General features: G+C 49.8%; 1 protein-coding gene across 1 annotated transcript in view; it reads right to left on the bottom strand.

Annotated features, from left to right (window-relative positions):
• Positions 1 to 1,753: 1,753 nt before the first annotated feature.
• LOC147124554 (nuclear apoptosis-inducing factor 1-like) overlaps positions 1,754 to 17,944 on the bottom strand; it is a 71,486-nt gene continuing 55,295 nt past the window's right edge. The window contains exon 3 of the mRNA XM_085981575.1: positions 1,754 to 1,833. Within this exon, the coding sequence (XP_085837701.1) occupies positions 1,754 to 1,833 (80 nt within the window). The remainder of the gene's footprint in view (positions 1,834 to 17,944) is intronic.

The raw sequence follows: 17,944 nt of genomic DNA, 5'->3' as shown, positions 1-17,944 counted from the left end.
ACGTCCACCAATGTCACTCCTCACGAGCGATTCTTCAGGTTCCAGCTTCGCTCCACACATGGGACGTCCCTACCATCATGGTTGGCAGCTCCCGGCCCCGTGCTTCTCCGAAGATTCGTCCGATCTGCCAAAAACAATCCCCTCATTGACGAGGTGGAGTTAACGGACGTTAATCCCACTTACGCGCACGTGTGGTACCCTGATGGCCGGGTGTCCACCGTTTCACTCAGAGATCTGGCTCCCTGTCCAACCGGTCCCACGGACCCAAATGATAGAGGGTCCCACGGTAATGATGCCGACACTCTGCACTCCTTTGAAGATGATGCCCTACCTGGGACATCAAGAGATCTGCCGGCTACTCCACCGGATCAACTCAGGGAGCCGAGCGCTCCACATGGGATGGCCACCCAAAGCCGGGACGCTAGTCAATCCCTGGCTACCAAACAAAATGGAGCCAGCTCTGCGCCTGTGGGGACCCGCACCCGGAGTCACAATCTCCCCTGTCTCCCTCAGGTCGATCAAGGTGAAACGGGCCCTGTCGACCTACCAGTATGGATCAAACGACCCAGGGACCCAGACACGGCCCGTGGAGACATGCCTTCCAGCCGCAAGTGAAGAGCTAAAAGACTGTGGCTATTCGTGGTCTGGCTAATCTGTTAAAAGGAAGTCATTGGACTTCCAGATCTTTAGGGAGGAAGAATGTTATGAATCTTATGATCCATGAAGAAAGACTCATGAAATAACACTGGACGGCCAGCTGGTGGTGCCGTCCAAGGAGTATAAATACTCGGGCGTGGGCCCAGAATGCCCAGGACATTTTGTAAACAGGAACTAGTGTAAGATAACTAGACCTCCATGTTTTGAAACAAGTTGATTAAAACCTTGCTTTATACTCAAACCAAGTGCGTAGTGAGTTTTATTACGTCAGATGGGGTGCCAATCAAGCGAGCTGCTTTGTCCTGGATGGTGTCGAGCTTCTTGAGTGTTGTTGGAGCTGCACTCATCCAGGCAAGCGGAGAGTAATCCATCACACTCCTTACTTGTGCCTTTTAGATGGTGGAAAGGCTTTGGGGAGTCAGGAGGTGAGACACTCGCCGCAGAATACCTAGCCTCTGACCTGCTTTTGTTGCCACAGTATTTAGGTGGCTGGTCCAGTTAAGTTTCTGGTCAATGGTGACCCCTAGGATGTTAATGGTGGGGGATTTGGCAATGGTAATGCGGTTGAATGTCAAGGGGCAGTGGTTAGACTCTTTTTTTGGAGTAGTCATTGCCTGGCACTTGTGTGGTGCGAATGTTACTTGCCATTTATCAGCCCAAGCCTGAATGCTGTCCAGGTCTTTCTGAAAAGGTGCTTACAGACTTGAGATCTTCATGAGAGTGTCTTGAAGAGCAGTACATTTAAGTTATGTGGAGCATCCTGGTTACTATAAATGTTGCATTGTATAGTATTGCCAGACGTTACTGAAAGTCTCTCTGGTGAGCCTGTCTCCTAGCTTCCTTCCAACTGCTCTTGTAATCCTCCTCATGTTAAGTTGGTATTTCTCAGGTGGTTGAGCTTCTAACTTAGTTTTCCCTCAGGAATCTCAGTATCCAAGCCTTTCTGAAGAGCAAAATACTGGAGGACATAGAAGCCTACCACAATTCATGAGATAACATTGGGAACATACTGGAGAGGTAGGTAGGTCGTCCGTCCGTCGGTATCTCTCCTAACCCCCCCCCCCCACTAGACCTACCTGCTCTCAGGCCAGTTCAGCTACAGCCTTGTGCTGTAGGAGTTCCCACCTAACAGGACTCCAGCCTGCCTGTCAATCAGGCTGGCTGGGGGCAGGAAACCTAGAGAAAAAAATGTAAAGACGTCCCGCAGTTAAAAACTGCAGGATGTTTGGGAAACCCATACTTCTGGTTTGCCCGACCGCAAAACAATAGCCCCCACTCCCTCCCCATCTCTAAGCTAAAATCCAGGCCATACTAAATGCCGTCTGTTTCTGAAGTTTGCAGATCACCCAGTATGAAAGAAAGAACTTGCATTTATATAGTTCCTTTCATGACCTTTACAGCCAATGAAGGACTTTTGAAGTGTAGTCACTGTTGTAATGTAGAGGAATGCAGCAGCCAATTTATGCACAGCAAGGTTCTACAAACCGAAATGAGATAATAACGAGACAACCTGTTTTAGTGATGTTAGTTAAGGGATAAATATTGCCCAGGACACTGGGTAGACCTCCCGTGCTCGTCTTTGACAAATTGCTATGGGATCATTTATATCCACCTGAGAGGGCCGATGGAGCCTCGATTTAATTGCTCATCCAAAAGACAGAACCTCCGACAGTACAGCACTGACTGTTTATGAGCAGTTCGAATCGCTCCCACGCCCCTGGGTTTTAGACACCGGACTTAGGTACAGGCGGCGATACAGAAAAGACTCGAGTAGACAGGTGGTTTGGACGTAAGCAAAACTCAAGATTTTATTAAACAGAAAAATTAACACAGTCTTACGAGAAGTTAGCAGTATAAAAATGACAGGCAAATACAAATAACTATACTTATACAGGGAATGGGGAACACACGGCACATCGAGGGAAAGCAATTATCTTAACAATCCCCTTATCCTTATCCCAACCCCTATACCTAACTAGATTAAGCTATGAGGGGCCAGAATTTATGCTCACCAATCAAAAGGGGTCTGCTGAACTCAAAACAGCGGTGGGGTTCGGGGTTCGCTCTTGGTGTTCTCTGGAGCCTGCCATCATCACATGGTCTCCGGGTGCTACAAGGGCGTTGTCCAGGTTCGAGTACCCCAAAGTTAAAGTCTCTGCTTGGGTGCTTTACCTTGCAGGGATGATGGTTCCTCTTCCTCGGCCGACAGTTTGAGTTTGCATAAAGATAGTTGCAGGTCAGCTGAGACTGAAGGCCCGATGATTCAAAGCCTGTCTTCAGTCGTCTTCCTCAGTTCATCTTGCCTCCTCGCCTCGTCACGTCCCGCCTCGCCTGGCCTGGATTGTCCGTGTCCGCCCGATGCAGTGCCTGGGCGATTCCAGATGGAGTGGGGAAAGGCACGGGCAAAGGCCAGGGGGTAAGCGCGGGACGGGGAAAGAGCAACAGCCACGAGGGCGAGGAGCAAGGAGAGGCCAGAGAGAAGAGAAGAGAGCGATTGCTACCCGGGGCCTTCAATTATACTCCTTTCGAAAACCCTTTTCTGCGCGCCAAATCAGGTTAGTTCTTTGTCTTAATCTTGGCGGGCTATTTTAAATAATGGTAGCAATCTATACTAACTGTTTTTAGATGGCCGGTAATCGCATCTACCGGCCCGATAATTGACTTGTTTTGTTATGAATGCACCTTTATGGGCCTGTCCAGCCTCAATGGCTTCCTTAATCTGTTGCCGATTATTTATGCAAACTGCTTGATGGCCTTAACTATAGGCCTAACTGGGTTTAGATTTGTCTCCAATTTGATCTAATACATAATTCAAAGTCCTGCCTGGTTTTCAAAATGCAAAGTCTCTCTTCACAGAAACTGCAGCTTTAGTTTCGATTTCTCCACAAGCTGCCTGTGTCGCAGAGTCCAAGTTTTAAAATCTCACAGGCTTTCTGCCATGAGGCGTGGACACCATCTTGGGTACCCTTTTTGATTTAAAATGTCCACGCAGGGTCCCTTTTATTAATAATAACCTTTGGGGAAATGTAGAAATTTTGCAAATCTTACAAGTACCAGAATGGTAGTATAGCGGTTATGCTACTGAACCAGTAATGCACAGGCCAGGGTTAATCATCTGGAGACGTGAGTTCAAATCCCACCACGGCAGTTGGAGAATTTAAATTGAATTAAATAAATCTGGAATAAAAAGCTAGTATCAGTAATGGTGACCATGAAACAATTGGATTGTCGTAAAAACCCATCTGGTTCACTAATGTCCTTTAGGGAAGGAAATCTGCCATCCTTACCTGATCTGGCCTCTATGTGACTCCAGATCCACAGTAGTGTGGTTGATTCTTAACTGCCCTCTGAAGTGGCCTAGTAAGCCATTCAGTTGTACATAACCATTATGAAAAGCCATAATAAAAATAAAACTGGATGGACCACCTGGCATCGACCTAGTGCTCCAGTCCTCCTCAGTAACATCTGGGGATTATATATGATATACAGCACAGAAACAGTCCGTCCCAAAGTTTATGCTCCACTTGAACCTCCTCCTGTCTTTCCTCATCTAACTCTATCAGCATAACCCTCTATTCCCTTCTCCCTCATATGCTTATCTAACTGCCCCTTAAATGCATCTATACGATTTGCTTCAACCACTCCCTGTGGTAGCGAGTTCCACATTCTCACCACTCTCTGGGTAAAGAAGTTCCTTCTGAATTCCCTATTTGATTTCTTGGTGAGCATCTTATATTGATGACATCTAGTTTTGCTCTTCCCCACAAGTGGAACCACTCTCTCTATGTCTACTCTATCAAAACCTTTCATGATTTTAAAGACCTCTATTAGGCCACCACTCAGCCTTCTCTTTTCAAGAGAAAAGAGACCCAGCCTGTTCATCCTTTTCTGATATATATACCCTCGCATTTCTGGTATCATCCTTGTAATTCTTCTCTACGCCCTCTCCAGTGCCTCTAACTTTTTTATAATATGGCGACCAGAATTGTACGCAGTACTCCAAGTTTGGTTCAACCAAGGTTCAATACAAGTTTAGCATAATTTCTCTACTTTTCAATTCTATCCCTCTAGAAATAAACCTGAGTGCTTGGCTTGCTTTTTTACAGCTTTGTTAACCTGTATCAATACTTATAGTGATTTGTGTATTTGTACTCCGAGATCCCTTTGCTACTCTACACCATTTGGATTCTTATTTTCCAAGTAATATGTGTCCTCCCTATTTTCTTACCAAAATGTAATACCTCACATTTATCTGTTAAATTTCATTTGCCAATTATATGCCCATTCTACAAGTTTCTTAATGTCTTCTTGTAATTTGTTGCAGTCCTCTTCAGTATTGACTATCCCTCCAATTTGGTGATGTCTACAAATTTAGAAATTGTGTTTTTGATTCCAATGTCTAAATCGTTAATATAAATTGTGAACAACAGTGGTCCCAGCACTGATCCTTGTGGAACACCACTTCACACCTTCTGCCACTGTGATTAGCTACCCTTTACCCTTACTCTGCTTTCTGTCTTGAAGCCAGCTAACTATCCATTCTGCTATTTGTCCCTTGACTTCGCATTCCCTGACCTTATTCATTAGTCAATTATGTGGTACCTTATTGAAGACCTTTTGAAAATCTAGATAAATTACATCTACAGCATTACCATTGTCTACTCTCACTGTTAACTCTTCAAAAAATTCAATTAGGTTGGTCAAGCAAGACTTTCCCTTTTGAAATCCATGCTGACTATTTATTATTATATTTTTGGTTTCTAGATGTTCTTCCATTTTCTCCTTTAGTAGGGATTCCATTATTTTTCCTACCACCGATGTTAAGCTGACTGGTCTATAGTTCCCTGGACATGTTCTATATCCCTTCTTAAATATCAGTATTACATTAGCTATCTGCCAGTCATCTGGCACTACACCTTTTTCTAACGAATTACTAAATATGTGTAGTAATGCCTCTCTATCTCTTCCCTAGATTCTTTTAAAATGTACGGATGTAATCCATCTGGACCAAGGGTTTAATCCTCTGAGTTTCATTTGTTTATTTAATATATCTCCTCGTTTTATTTTAAACTAGCTGGAGTGCCCGGCGGTGCCGAGGGTTTTTTGAGGGCATGTTGTTATGAAAAAAGTACAAATAATTTTTATTATATATATAAATGAGTTTGTCTGTCTGTGTGGGGAGGAAAGAAAGAGAGGGGGAAAGAGAGAGAGAGAGGGAAAGAGAGAGGGGGAAGGAGAGAGAGAGAAAGGGGGAAGGAGAGAGAGAGAGAGAGAGGGAAGGAGAGAAAGAGAGAGAGGGAAGGAGAGAGAGAGGGAAGGAGAGAGAGAAAGAGAGAGAAGGAGAGACAGACAGAGAGAGAGAGGGAAGGAGAGAGAGAGAGACAGAGAGAGAGGGAAAGAGAGAGAGGGAAGGAGAGAGGGGGAAGGAGAGAGAGAGAGAGGGAAGGAGAGAGTGAGAGAGAGAGAAGGAGAGACAGAGAGAGAGACAGAAGGAGAGAGAGAGACAGAGAGGGAAGGAGAGAGAGACAAGGAGAGAGAGAGGGAAGGAGAGAGAGAGAGAGGGAAGGAGAGAGAGAGAGGGAAGGAGAGAGAGAGAGAGGGAAGGAGAGAGAGAGGGAAGGAGAGAGAGAAAGGGAAGAAGAGAGAGAGAGGGAAGGAGCGAGAGAGGGAAGGAGATGGGAAGGAGAGAGGGAAGGAGAGAGAGAGAGAGGGAGAGAGAGGGAAGGAGGGAGGGAAGGAGAGAGAGAGGGAAGGAGATGGGAAGGAGAGAGGGAAGGAGAGAGAGAGAGAGGGAGAGAGAGGGAAGGAGGGAGGGAAGGAGAGAGAGAGGGAAGGACAGAGAGAGAGAGGGAAGGAGAGAGAGAGAGGGAAGGAGAGAGAGAGGGAAGGAGAGAGAGAGAGAGAGAGAGAGGGAAGGAGAGAGGGAAGGAGACAGAGAGAGAGAGGGAAGGATAGAGAAAGAGAGGGAAGGAGAGAGAGATAGAGAGGGAAGGAGAGAGAGAGAGAGGAAAGGAGAGAGAGAGAGAGGGAAGGAGAGAGAGAGAGAGGGGGAAGGAGAGAGAGAGAGAGAGAGGGAAGGAGAGAGAGAGAGAGAGAGAGAGGGAAGGAGAGAGAGAGGGAAGGAGAGAGAGAGAGAGAGGGAAGGAGATAGAGAGAGAGAGAACATAAGAACATAAGACCATAAGAAATAGAAGCAGGAGTAGGCCAATCGGCCCCTCGAGCCTGCTCCACCATTCAATAAGATCATGGCTGATCTGATCCTAACCTCAAATCTTCTATCCTTCTCCATCCACCCGATCCCATGTGATCTCCCGGGAGAGGCGAAAAACCAGATAAAAGAACCAATGGCCAATTTGGGAGAAACAAATTTGGGAAATTCCTCTCCGACTCATCTAGGCGATCGAAATTCTTCCAGGAGATCACTCTGTCCCTATATTTTCTACAGTACTTACCTTCTGTAAAGGCGATCTCCACCCCAGCCAGGAACAGGAATAAAACCATCTCCTGAAATCTAACACAGAATTAGAACACAGTAGGAGCAGAACCAGGCTACACGGCCCCTGGGCCCACTCCACTACCCACAGGGCCATGACCATTCCGAACCTAGACTCATGTCCAATTTCCTACCCGCTTCCCGTAACCCTTAATTCCCTTGACTTCTAGGAAACTATCTATTTCTGTTTTAAATTTATTTAATGATGTAGCTTCCACAGCTTTCTGGGGCAGCAAATTTCACAAGCCTACCACCCTCTGAGTGAAGAAGTTTCTCCTCATCTCAGTTTTGAAAGAGCAGCCCTTATTCTAAGATTATGCCCCCTAGTTCTAGTTTCACCCATCATTGGGAACATCCTCACCGCATCCACCCGATCAAGCCCCTTCACAATCTTATATGTTTCAATAAGATCGCCTCTCATTCTTCTGTACTCCAATGAATAGAGTCCCAATCTACTCAACCTCTCCTCATATGACCACCCCCTCATCCCCGGGATTAACCGAGTGAACCTTCTTTGTACTGACTCGAGAGCAAGTATGTCTTTTCTTAAGTATGGACACCAAAACTGTATGCAGTATTCCAGGTGCGGTCTCACCAATACCTTGTACAACTGCAGCAATACCTCCCTGTTTTTGTATTCCATCCCCCTAGCAATAAAAGCCAACATTCCATTGGCCTTCTTGATCACTTGCTGCACCTGCATACTAACTTTTTTAGTTTCGTGCACCAGGACCCCCAGATCCCTTTGTACTAAAGTACTTTCCAGTTTCTTACCATTAAGGTAATAACTTGCTCTATGATTTTTCCTGCCAAAGTGCATAACCTCACACTTTCCAGTATTGTATTCCATCTGCCAAATCTCTGCCCACTTACTTAGCCTGTCTATGTCCCTTTCCAGGTTTTTTATGTCCTCCTCACTCACTACTTTCCGTCCCATCTTTGTATCATCTGCAAACTTTGATATGTTACACTTGGTCCCCTCCTCCAAATCGTTAATATAGATTGTAAAGAGTTGGGGACCCAGCACTGACCCCTGCGGAACACCACGATTTACTGGTTGCCAATCTGAGAACGAACCATTTATCCCAACTCTCTGCTTTCTGTTAGAGAGCCAATCCTCCACCCACGCCAGAATATTACCCCCAATCCCGTGATTTTTTATCTTGAGCAATAATCTTTTGTGTGGCAGCTTGTCAAATGCCTTTTGGAAGTCTAAATACACTACGTCCACTGGTTCCTCTTTATCCACCCTTTATGTTACTTCCTCAAAAAACTCGAGCAAATTTGTCAAACATGACTTCCCCTTCATGAAACCATGCTGAGTTTGTCCTATTAAATTATGTTTATCCAAATGTCCCGTTACTGTCTCCTTAATAATGGACTCTAACATTTTACCAACCCCAGATGTTAGGCTAACAGGTCTATAGTTTCCAGCCTTCTGCCTACTACCCTTTTTAAATAAGGGTGTTACACTAGCAGTTTTCCAATCTGCCGGGGCCTTTGCTGAGTCCAGGGAGTTTTGGAAAATTATTACCAATGCATCCACAATCCCTACTGCCACTTCCCTCAAGACCCTAGGATGCAAGCCATCAGGTCCAGGGGATTTATCCGCCTTGAGTCCCATTATTTTACCAAGTACACTTCCTTAGTGATTTTAATCGTATTTAGTTCCTCCCCCCTAGAGCCCCCTGTTTGTCCAGTGTTGGGATATTCTTAGTGTCCTCTACCGTAAAGACTGATACAAAATAATTGTTCAGCGTTTTTGCCATCTCCATGTTTCCCACCATTAATTTCCCGGTCTCATCCTCTAAGGGACCAACATTTACTTTAGCCACCCTTTTTCTTTTTATATAACTATAGAAACATTTGCTGTCTGTTTTTATATTTTTTGCTAATTTACTTTCATAATCTATCTTCCCTTTCTTAATCAAACTTTTAGTTATTTTTTGCTGTCTTTTAAAGACTTCCCAATCTTCCATCCTCCCACTAGATTTGGCTACCTTATATGCCCTTGTTTTTAGTCGGATACTATCCTTAATTACTTTACTTAGCCACGGATGGCTATCTTTTCTTTTACACCATTTTTTCCTCAGTGGAATATATATTTTTTGGAAGTTGTAAAATAACTCCTTAAATGTACACCACTGATCATGTACCGTCTTACCCTTTAATCTATTTTCCCAGTCCACTCTAATCAATTCCACTCTTATACCTTCATAGTCTCCTTTATTCAAGCTCAGCACGCTTGTTTGAGATCCAACCTTCTCACCTTCTAATTGAATATGGAATTCAACCACGTTATGGTCACTCATTCCTAGGGGATCCTTTACTAGGACATTTTTAATTAATCCTGTCTCATTACACAGGACCAAATCTAAGGTTGCTTGCCCCCTGCTCGGTTCAGTTACATACTGCTCAAGAAACCCATCCCTAATACACTCAATGAACTCATCCTCAAGGCTGCTCTGCCCAATTTGATTTGCCCAGTTAATATGATAATTAATATCCCCCCTAATTATAGCTGTTCCCTTATTACAAGCCTCAACTATTTCCTGATTAATACTCCGTCCAACAGAGTTGCAACTGTTCAGAGGCCTATAGACTACACCCACTAGTGTTTTTTTCCCCTTATTATTCCTTATCTCCACCCAAACTGCTTCATTATCCTGCTCCTTTGACCCAATACCATTTCTCTGTATTATAGTGATTCCTTCCTTTATTAACATAGTCACCCCACCTCCTCTCCCTTCCTGCCTGTCCTTCCTGATTGTTAAATAACCTGGTATGTTTAATGCCCAGTCATGTTCTCCCTGCAGCCATGTTTCTGTAATGGCCACAAGATCATACCCATATGTCGTTATTTGTGCCATTAACTCATTCATTTTGTTACGAATGCTATGTGCATTCAGATAAAGAACTTTCAAATATGTTTTGTAACACTTAGTTCCTGTTTTTTCCCTTTTTAGTACTTTACTTTTTACTCCATACCTTCTGTCCCTTCCTGACACGTTCTGTTTTTTAATTTCCCCACTGCTACCTAAGTCTATGACCTTCTCTGTTGTCATTTCTATTATTTGCTCTCTAGAAACCTCCCCCCCCCAACTAATTAGTTTAAAGCCCTCTCTACAGCCCTAGTTATATGATTCGCCAGGACTCTAGTCCCAGCACTGGCCAAGTGGAGTCCGTCCCAACGGTACAGCTCCCTCCTGTCCCAGTACTGGTGCCAGTGTCCCAAGAAGCAAAACCCATTACTCCCACACCAGTCTTTGAGCCGTGCATTTAACTCTTTAATTTTATTTATCCTCGCCAAATTCGCTCGTGGCTCAGGTAATAACCCAGAAATTATTACCCTTGAGGTTCTGTTTTTTAATTTGACCCCTAGCTGCTCACACTCCTTTAACAGAACCGTCTTCCTTATCCTATCTACGTCGTTTGTACCAACATGGACCACGACAACTGGATCCTCCCCCTCCCACTCCAAGTTCCTTTCCAGCCCAGAAGAGATGTCCTTAACCCTGGCACTGGGCAGGCAACACAGCTTTCGGGACTCCAGCTCTTGACTGCAGAGAACCCTATCTATCCCCCTAATGATACTATCCCCTACCACTACAACATTTCTTTTTACTCCCTCCACTTGAATGGCCCCCTGTACCACGGTGCTGTGGCCAGGTTGCTCATCCTCCCTGCAATCCCCGCTCCCGCCCTCACAGGGAGTAAGAACCTCGATCCTGCTTGACAAGAGCAAGGGCTGCGTCTCCTTCAACACTACATCCTGGATCCCTGTACCTTCCTCACTCGTAGTCACACCGTCCTGTCCCTGACCACGGACTACATCTGCAGTAATTAACTTCATAGGTGTGACCATCTCCTGAAACATAGAGTCCAGGAACTTCTCCCCCTCCCTGATGTGTCGCAGTGTCTGAAGCTCGGTCTCAAGCTCTTTAACATGGAGCTGGAGTTCCTCTAGCAGCAAACACTTATCGCAAATGTAAACAGCGTGAGCCTCAATGGGGTCCACCAGCTCCCACATTTTGCAACAGTGACACATCACCTGTTCACCCATATCTATGTAATTAATTAAATTTATTATTATAGTTATGAAGACCCTCTGCCCCGATGTAGATGATACTATTACACCACTATTCAATAGGACTTACCAACTTAAAGGAATAAAAGAGAAGGAAGAAAACCAACCAACCAGCTGATCACCAACCTCCTCCTTGAATACTGTCTGTGGGGCCTGTTTGGTTGACTCGTCTCGCTGCTCCGCCTCCGCAGTGCTGTCTAAGCCTGGGAGTGGGGAACAAAACAGAACAAAAAACACACCCTCACCTCCCACTTGCCCGAACTCTCCCTCTTACCAAACTCTAGCAGCACTCAATGCACAGCACTCCATGCACAAGCACCAATCCCGCCCCTTTTATACCCGGATTCTACTTCCGGGTTAAACTCCCCAACAGTTTAATATACACTTAAAAATTAAACACACTTCAAATAATTAACTTTTTAACACACTAAAATTCACAAAATACACTTAAATGACTTTTCTCCCTCTTACCAAACTCTAGCAGCACTCAATGCACAGAGGGAAGGAGAGAAAGGAAAGGAAAGAGAGAGAGAGGGAAGGAGAGAGAGACAGAGACAGAGACAGAGAGAGGGAAGGAGAGAGAGAGAGAGGGAAGGAGAGAGAGAGAGAGAGGGAAGGAGAGAGAGAGGAAAGGAGAGAGAGGGAAGGAGAGAGAGAGAGAGAGGGAAGGAGAGACAGAGAGAGAGACGGAAGGAGAGAGAGAGACAGAGAGGGAAGGAGAGAGAGACAAGGAGAGAGAGAGGGAAGGAGAGAGAGAGAGGGAAGGAGAGAGAGAGAGAGGGAAGGAGAGAGAGAGGGAAGGAGCGAGAGAGAGGGAAGGAGAGAGAGCGAGAGGGAAGGAGAGAGAGAGAGGGAAGGAGAGAGGGAAGGAGAGTGGGAAAGAGAGAGAGAGAGAGAGAGAGGGAAGGAGAGCGGGAAGGAGAGAGGGAATGAGAGAGATGAGAGAGAGGGAAGGAGAGAGAGAGAGGGGGAAGGAGAGAGAGAGAAAGTGAGGGAAGGAGAGAGAGTGGGAAGGAGAGGGAAGGAGAGAGGGAAGGAGAGAGAGAGCGAGGGAAGGAGAGAGAGAGAGAGGGAAGGAGAGAGAGAGAGGGAAGGAGCGAGAGAGAGGGAAGGAGAGAGAGAGAGAGAGAGAGGGAAGGAGAGAGAGAGAGCGAGGGAAGGAGAGAGTGAGAGAGGGAAGGAGGGAGAGGAAAGGAGAGAGAGAGAGAGGGGAGGAGAGAGAGACAGAGACCTGAAGAGCTCGGCAGTGACATCCTGCAGAGCGGAGAGGCCCAGGTGACAGGAGAGCGGGGATAAAGCAGAGAGAAGGAGGAGGCCAGCCTTTACCAGGATGGCGGCGATGGCGGGCTGCTGGTTTGAAATCGGGCCCAGCAGGACGGGCGGTGCCTAGCTCGGGCATGGCTGGCGAGGAGAGGCCGAGGCTTCGAGGCTTGAGGCCTGCAGGCAGCTCCTCCACCGTGGATGCAAACAACCCGCGAGCGGAGAGGCTGGGGTGACAGGAGAGAGGGGAGAAAGTGGAGAGAAGGAGGAGGGTGAGGGTGGTACTGGGGCCCATGGTCGGACAGAGGCAGAGTTACTCCATCACAAACAACAATGGCCGCCGCTTGCTTTTCAGTTTGAAGGATTAGGCCCCGCCCACACACACCATGAAACGCCCCCCGTGACGCAGCGCGCTCCCCCCGTAGGATTGGTCAACCTTCACGTCACTCAACGCTAATGAGCGGTAGGATTGGTCAACCGCTACTGAGCGGAATTTTGCCGTTTTTTGAAGGTTTTTTGTATGCTGTCCGAACAATTTTTTTCTGACCAAAAAGTAAATATGCCTAGGACACCCTCCTAATCATAACCTTTCTTTTGCTATAACATATGTGTAGGTACGCTCGATAACTTTTGAGTGATGCCCAGACAGACAGACAGACAGACAGACACCACTATCCTTTTATATATTAGATTAGACTAGCTGAAGTGCCCGGCGGTGCCGAGGGTCTTTTGAGGGCATGTTGTTGTTGGAAGAGAGAGAGAGAGCGACTGGGGGGAAGAGAGAGAGCGACTGGGGGGGAAGAGAGAGAGCGACTGGGGGGGAAGAGAGAGAGTGGCGGGGGGGGAAGAGAGAGAGCGACTGGGGGGGAAGAGAGAGAGCGACTGGGGGGGAAGAGAGAGAGCGACTGGCGGGGAAGAGAGAGAGCGACTGGGGGGGAAGAGAGAGAGCGACGGGGGGAAGAGAGAGAGTGACTGGGAAGGGGGAAGGGGGGAAAGGAGGGGGGGGGGGGGGGGGAAGGGAGGGGGGGAAGGAGGGGGGAAGGAGGGGGGGAAAAGGAGTGGGAAGGGGGGGAAGGGGAGGGGGGGGAAGGGGGGAAGGAGGGGAGGGAAGGGGGGAAGGGGAAGGGGGGAGAGAGAGCACGAATGGGGGGAAGGGGAAGGGGAGGGGGGAAGGGGAGGGGGGAGGCGGGAAGGGGAGGGGAGGGGGGAGGGGAGGGGGGAGGAGGGGCGGGGAGGGGAGGGGGAGAGGAGGGTGGGGAGGGGAGGGGGGATTGGAGGGGAGGTGGGAGTGGAGGGGAGGGAGGGTCGAGGGGGAGGGGGAGGGGGGAGGGGGTGAGGGGAGGGGAGGGGGGAGGGGAGGGGGAGGGGAGGGGAGGGGGGAGGGGGAGGGGGCGTGGGGAGGGAGGGGATAGGGGAGGGGGAGGGGGGAGATGAGGGGGAAGGGGAGGGGAGGGGTGGGAAGGGGGAGGGGAGGGGGGGAAGGGGAGGGGGGAAGAGGGGGGAAGAGGGGGAGGGGAGGGGAGGAGGGGAGGGGGAGGGGAGGGGGAGGGGAGGAGGGGAGGGGAGGGGGGAGAGGAGGGGGAGCGGAGGGGGGAATCAGAGGGGAGGGGGGGAGGGGAGGGGAGGGAGGGGGGAGGGGAGGGGAGGGGGAGGGGGGGAGGGGAGGGGAGGGGGAGGGGGCGCAGGGGAGGGAGTGGGGGGAGGGAGGGGGAGGGGAGGGGGGGAGATGAGGGGGGAAGGGGAGGGGGAGGAAGGGGAAAGGGGAGGGGAGTGGGGAGGGGGAAGTGGGAGAGGGGAGGGGGAGGGGGAGGGGAGGGGGAGGGGAGGGAGAGGGGGGAGGGGAGGGGAGAGGGGGGGAGGAGGGGGAGAGTGGAGGAGGGGGGTGTCTCCAAGCCCCGCCCCCCGATGTCCCGAGCCCCGCCCTCCCAAGGCCCGATCTGACGAGGCCCGATCTCCCGAGCCCCACGCCCCGCCCCCGATCTCCCGAGCGCCGATCTCCCGAGGCCCGATCTCCCGAGCCCCGCCCCCCCGATCTCCCGAGGCTCGCCCCCCCCACCGATCTCCGGAGGCCCGAACTCCCGAGCCCCGCCCCCCCCGCCCGACCCGGCTTCAAGAGCAGAGAGTGAGACGCCGCCGCGCAACCTACCGCATGAGGCCCGGCCGGACTCAAGTCGCGCGCGCTGACTCCTGCCCCACCCGCCTTTACTAACATGGCGGCGGTGGCGACGCTCGGCTCAGGCCCGCCCCCTCCAGCCTTCACAAAATGGCGGAGATCGCGAGCCGCTTGTTCAGCACGACGGGAGCTGCCTAGCTCAGGCGTGGCTGGGCAACAGAGGCCCAGGCTTACAGGCCTGGAAAAACGGTTAAAGGTAGGAAAATTCTAGATGTTACAGAAAAGATTTACAAATGAATTAACTTTTTTTTAAAACAATTTGTGTTTTAAAAGCAACTTTTTTTTTGCTGGAAATGTAGATTTGAAAAGAAACACGCAGAAAGCGGGAAAAAGAAATGAAAAGCTTGGAATCAAGATGGCGGTGACTCACCTCGGTTCAGAACGATAAGGCCCGCCCACACACGCACCGATTGGTGGACCGTCAGGTCACCGAAGCGTAGGATAGGTCAATCTTCCCGTCACTCGACTGTAGGAGGGCCCGCCCGTACGCGCCAGGAACCCGCCCCCGCCGCGCAGCGATTGGTCGACCGTCGGGTCGCTCGACCATACCATTGGTCGACCTCGACGTCACTCGATGCTAATGAGCGGGTAATGAGCGGAATGTTGAACGTTTTTTTGATACCGCAGGCGCAATTTTTGTCTCGCTGAAACGTAAATACGGTTATGACGGTTCTGGAATCTTAGCTTTCTTTCGATGTAACACACGTGTAGGTACGCTCTATAACTTTTGAGTTTATACAATACAGACAGACAGACAGAATGACAGACAGATCGACCGCTTTATATATATAGAAGAAGACTAGCTGGAGTGCCCGGCGGTGCCGAGGCTCTTTTGAGGGCATGTTGTTGTTGGAAGAGAGAGAGAGAGTGACTGGGGGGGGGGAAGAGAGAGAGAGAGAGCGACTGGGGGGGGGGGGAAGTGAGAGAGAGAGAGACTGGGGGGGAAGAGACAGAGCGACTGGGGGGGAACAGAGAGAGCGACTGGGGGGGAAGAGAGAGAGCGACTGGGGGGAAGAGAGAGAGCGACTGGGGGGGAAGAGAGAGAGCGACTGGGGGGGGAAGAGAGAGAGCGACTGGGGGGGAAGAGAGAGAGCGACTGGGGGGGAAGAGAGAGAGCGACTGGGGGGGAAGAGAGAGAGCGACTGGGGGGAAGAGAGAGAGTGACTGGGAAGGGGGGAAGGAGGGGGGGAAGGAGGGGTGGAAGGAGGAGGGGGAAGGAGGGGGGAAGGAGGGGGGAAGGGGGGGAAGGGGGAGGGGGGAAGGAGGGGGGAAGGGGGGAATGAGGGGCGGAAGGGGGGAAGGGGAAGGGGGGGAAGGAGGGGGGAAGGGCGGAAGGGGAAGGGGAGAGAGAGTGCGACTGGGGGGAAGGGGAGGGGGAGGGGAGGGGGAGGGGAGGGGGAGGGGGGGGAAGGGGAGGGGGAGGGGGGAAGGGGAGGGGGAAGGGGAAGGGGAGGGGGAGGGGGAGGGGGGGGAGGAAGGGGCGGGGGAGGAAGGGGAGGGGAGGGGAGGGGGAGGAGGGGGGAGAGCAGGGGGAGGGGGGAGGAAGGGGAGGGGGTTAGGAAGGGGAGGGGGGAAGGGGAAGGGGGAGAGGAATGGGGGGAGGGGGAGGGGGGAGGGGGGAGTGGGAGAGGAGGGGAGGGGGAGAGGGGAGGGGTGGGGGAGAGGGGAGGGGTGGGGGAGAGGGGAGGGTTGGGGGGAGAGGGGAGGGGTGGAGGAGGTGGGGAAGGAGGGGGGGAGAAAGGGAGTGGGGGAGCCAGAGACCGTCTCCCCACTGCTGGCGATGGCTCCGCTGAGCTCCGTGCCGCCCCACGCACTGACATGCCGAGCGCAGCGCCCTGGTGAGCCCGAGCCCCGCCCTCCCGAGACCGGGCCTGAGACGGCCGATTGCGGCTGGCTGGGCCCGGTTGCCTTGGTAACCCTCCTCCCCTCTCCGCCTCCCAATCTCCAGGCCTGGGCCTGAGCGGCCAATTGCGGCTGGCGAGCCCGGTTACCGGGGTAAGGTCTCCGCTCCCCCTCCCCTCCTGAGCCCCGCCCCCCCCGAATGAAGCGCAAGGAGTTTGCAGTGAGCCCAGTCAGCCTTTACCAAGATGGCTGGCCGCTGGTTCGGAATCGGGCCCAGCGGGGGGGGTGGAAGGTGAGGGGTGGGAGGAGCTTGCCACAAAACAATTGCCTAGGGTCCAGCATGGCTGGCAACAGACGCCCAGGCTTCGAGGCCTACCTGCAAAAATGGGGGAAAGGTAGGAAAATTAATGAGATTAGATAAAAGATTTAGAAAGTAATTAACTTTTTTTTTTAAATAAGTGTTTTAAAAGCAACTTTTTTTTTAAAGACGCAGAAAGCAGGAAAAAGAAATGAAAAGTTTGGAATCAAGATGGCGGCAACTCACCTCGGTTCAGAATGATAAGGCCCGCCCACACACGCACCGATTGGTTGACCGTCGGGTCACCGAAGCGTAGGATTGGTCAATCGTCCCGTCACTCGACTCTATAACTTTCGAGTTTATACAATACAGACAGACAGACAGACAGACGGAATGACAGACAGAAGATCCGCTTTATATATATAGATAGATGCAGTTATCTCATTACTAATCTCATCATCCGATGTCATTGAAATAAAGAGTAGATTGCCTTTCAAAAGCTAGGCTTTATTAACCTTAAAAAACCAGCAAGTACATGTTGAGCACCCAGTCTCAACCAAACTGTAGAAAACTGAATTTAAGATGGCCATCACAGGTCACATGGAATCAACTAACCAATAAGTTTACAGCATATATCTCAAGGCAGGAAAACAGGCAACCAATTACAATGCTTCTTATAAAACAAGAATAATCATCACAGTCATCTCCACCTGTTCTCCCTTATTATGCTCTCCCCTGCTGTCCATGTACTTAATTTATGCCTCTTTTCTTACGCTCAATTTTTCCCTCATGGCTTTATTCATCAACGGTGTCTCATTGGTGTTTAGCTTGTTCTTGTTTTTTAGCAGAATATATTTTTCCTGGACTCTGTTGAACACTGTTTTAAATGTTTCCCATTGCTGTTCTACATCACTGTTTGTCAATATTGTTGTCCATTTTATTTTCCCAAGTTCTCAGACCCTCAAAATCAGCTTTTCTCCAATCTATTACCCTGGTCTTGGTCATACTTATGTCTTTCTCAATTATTATCGTGAAGCGTATTATATTATCATCACTATTGCCTAGATGTTCCCCTACTGTTACTTTTCTTATCTGCTCTGGTTCATTCCCCATTGCTAGATCCAATAGTGAATC

The sequence above is a fragment of the Somniosus microcephalus genome, chromosome 1 (assembly GCF_052327205.1).
Source record: "Somniosus microcephalus isolate GS21.2 chromosome 1, FLI_Smic_1.0, whole genome shotgun sequence".
Lineage (NCBI taxonomy): Eukaryota > Metazoa > Chordata > Chondrichthyes > Squaliformes > Somniosidae > Somniosus > Somniosus microcephalus.
The sequence above is the reverse complement of the archived record's forward strand: the minus strand, read 5'-3'. Positions and strand labels throughout refer to the sequence as shown.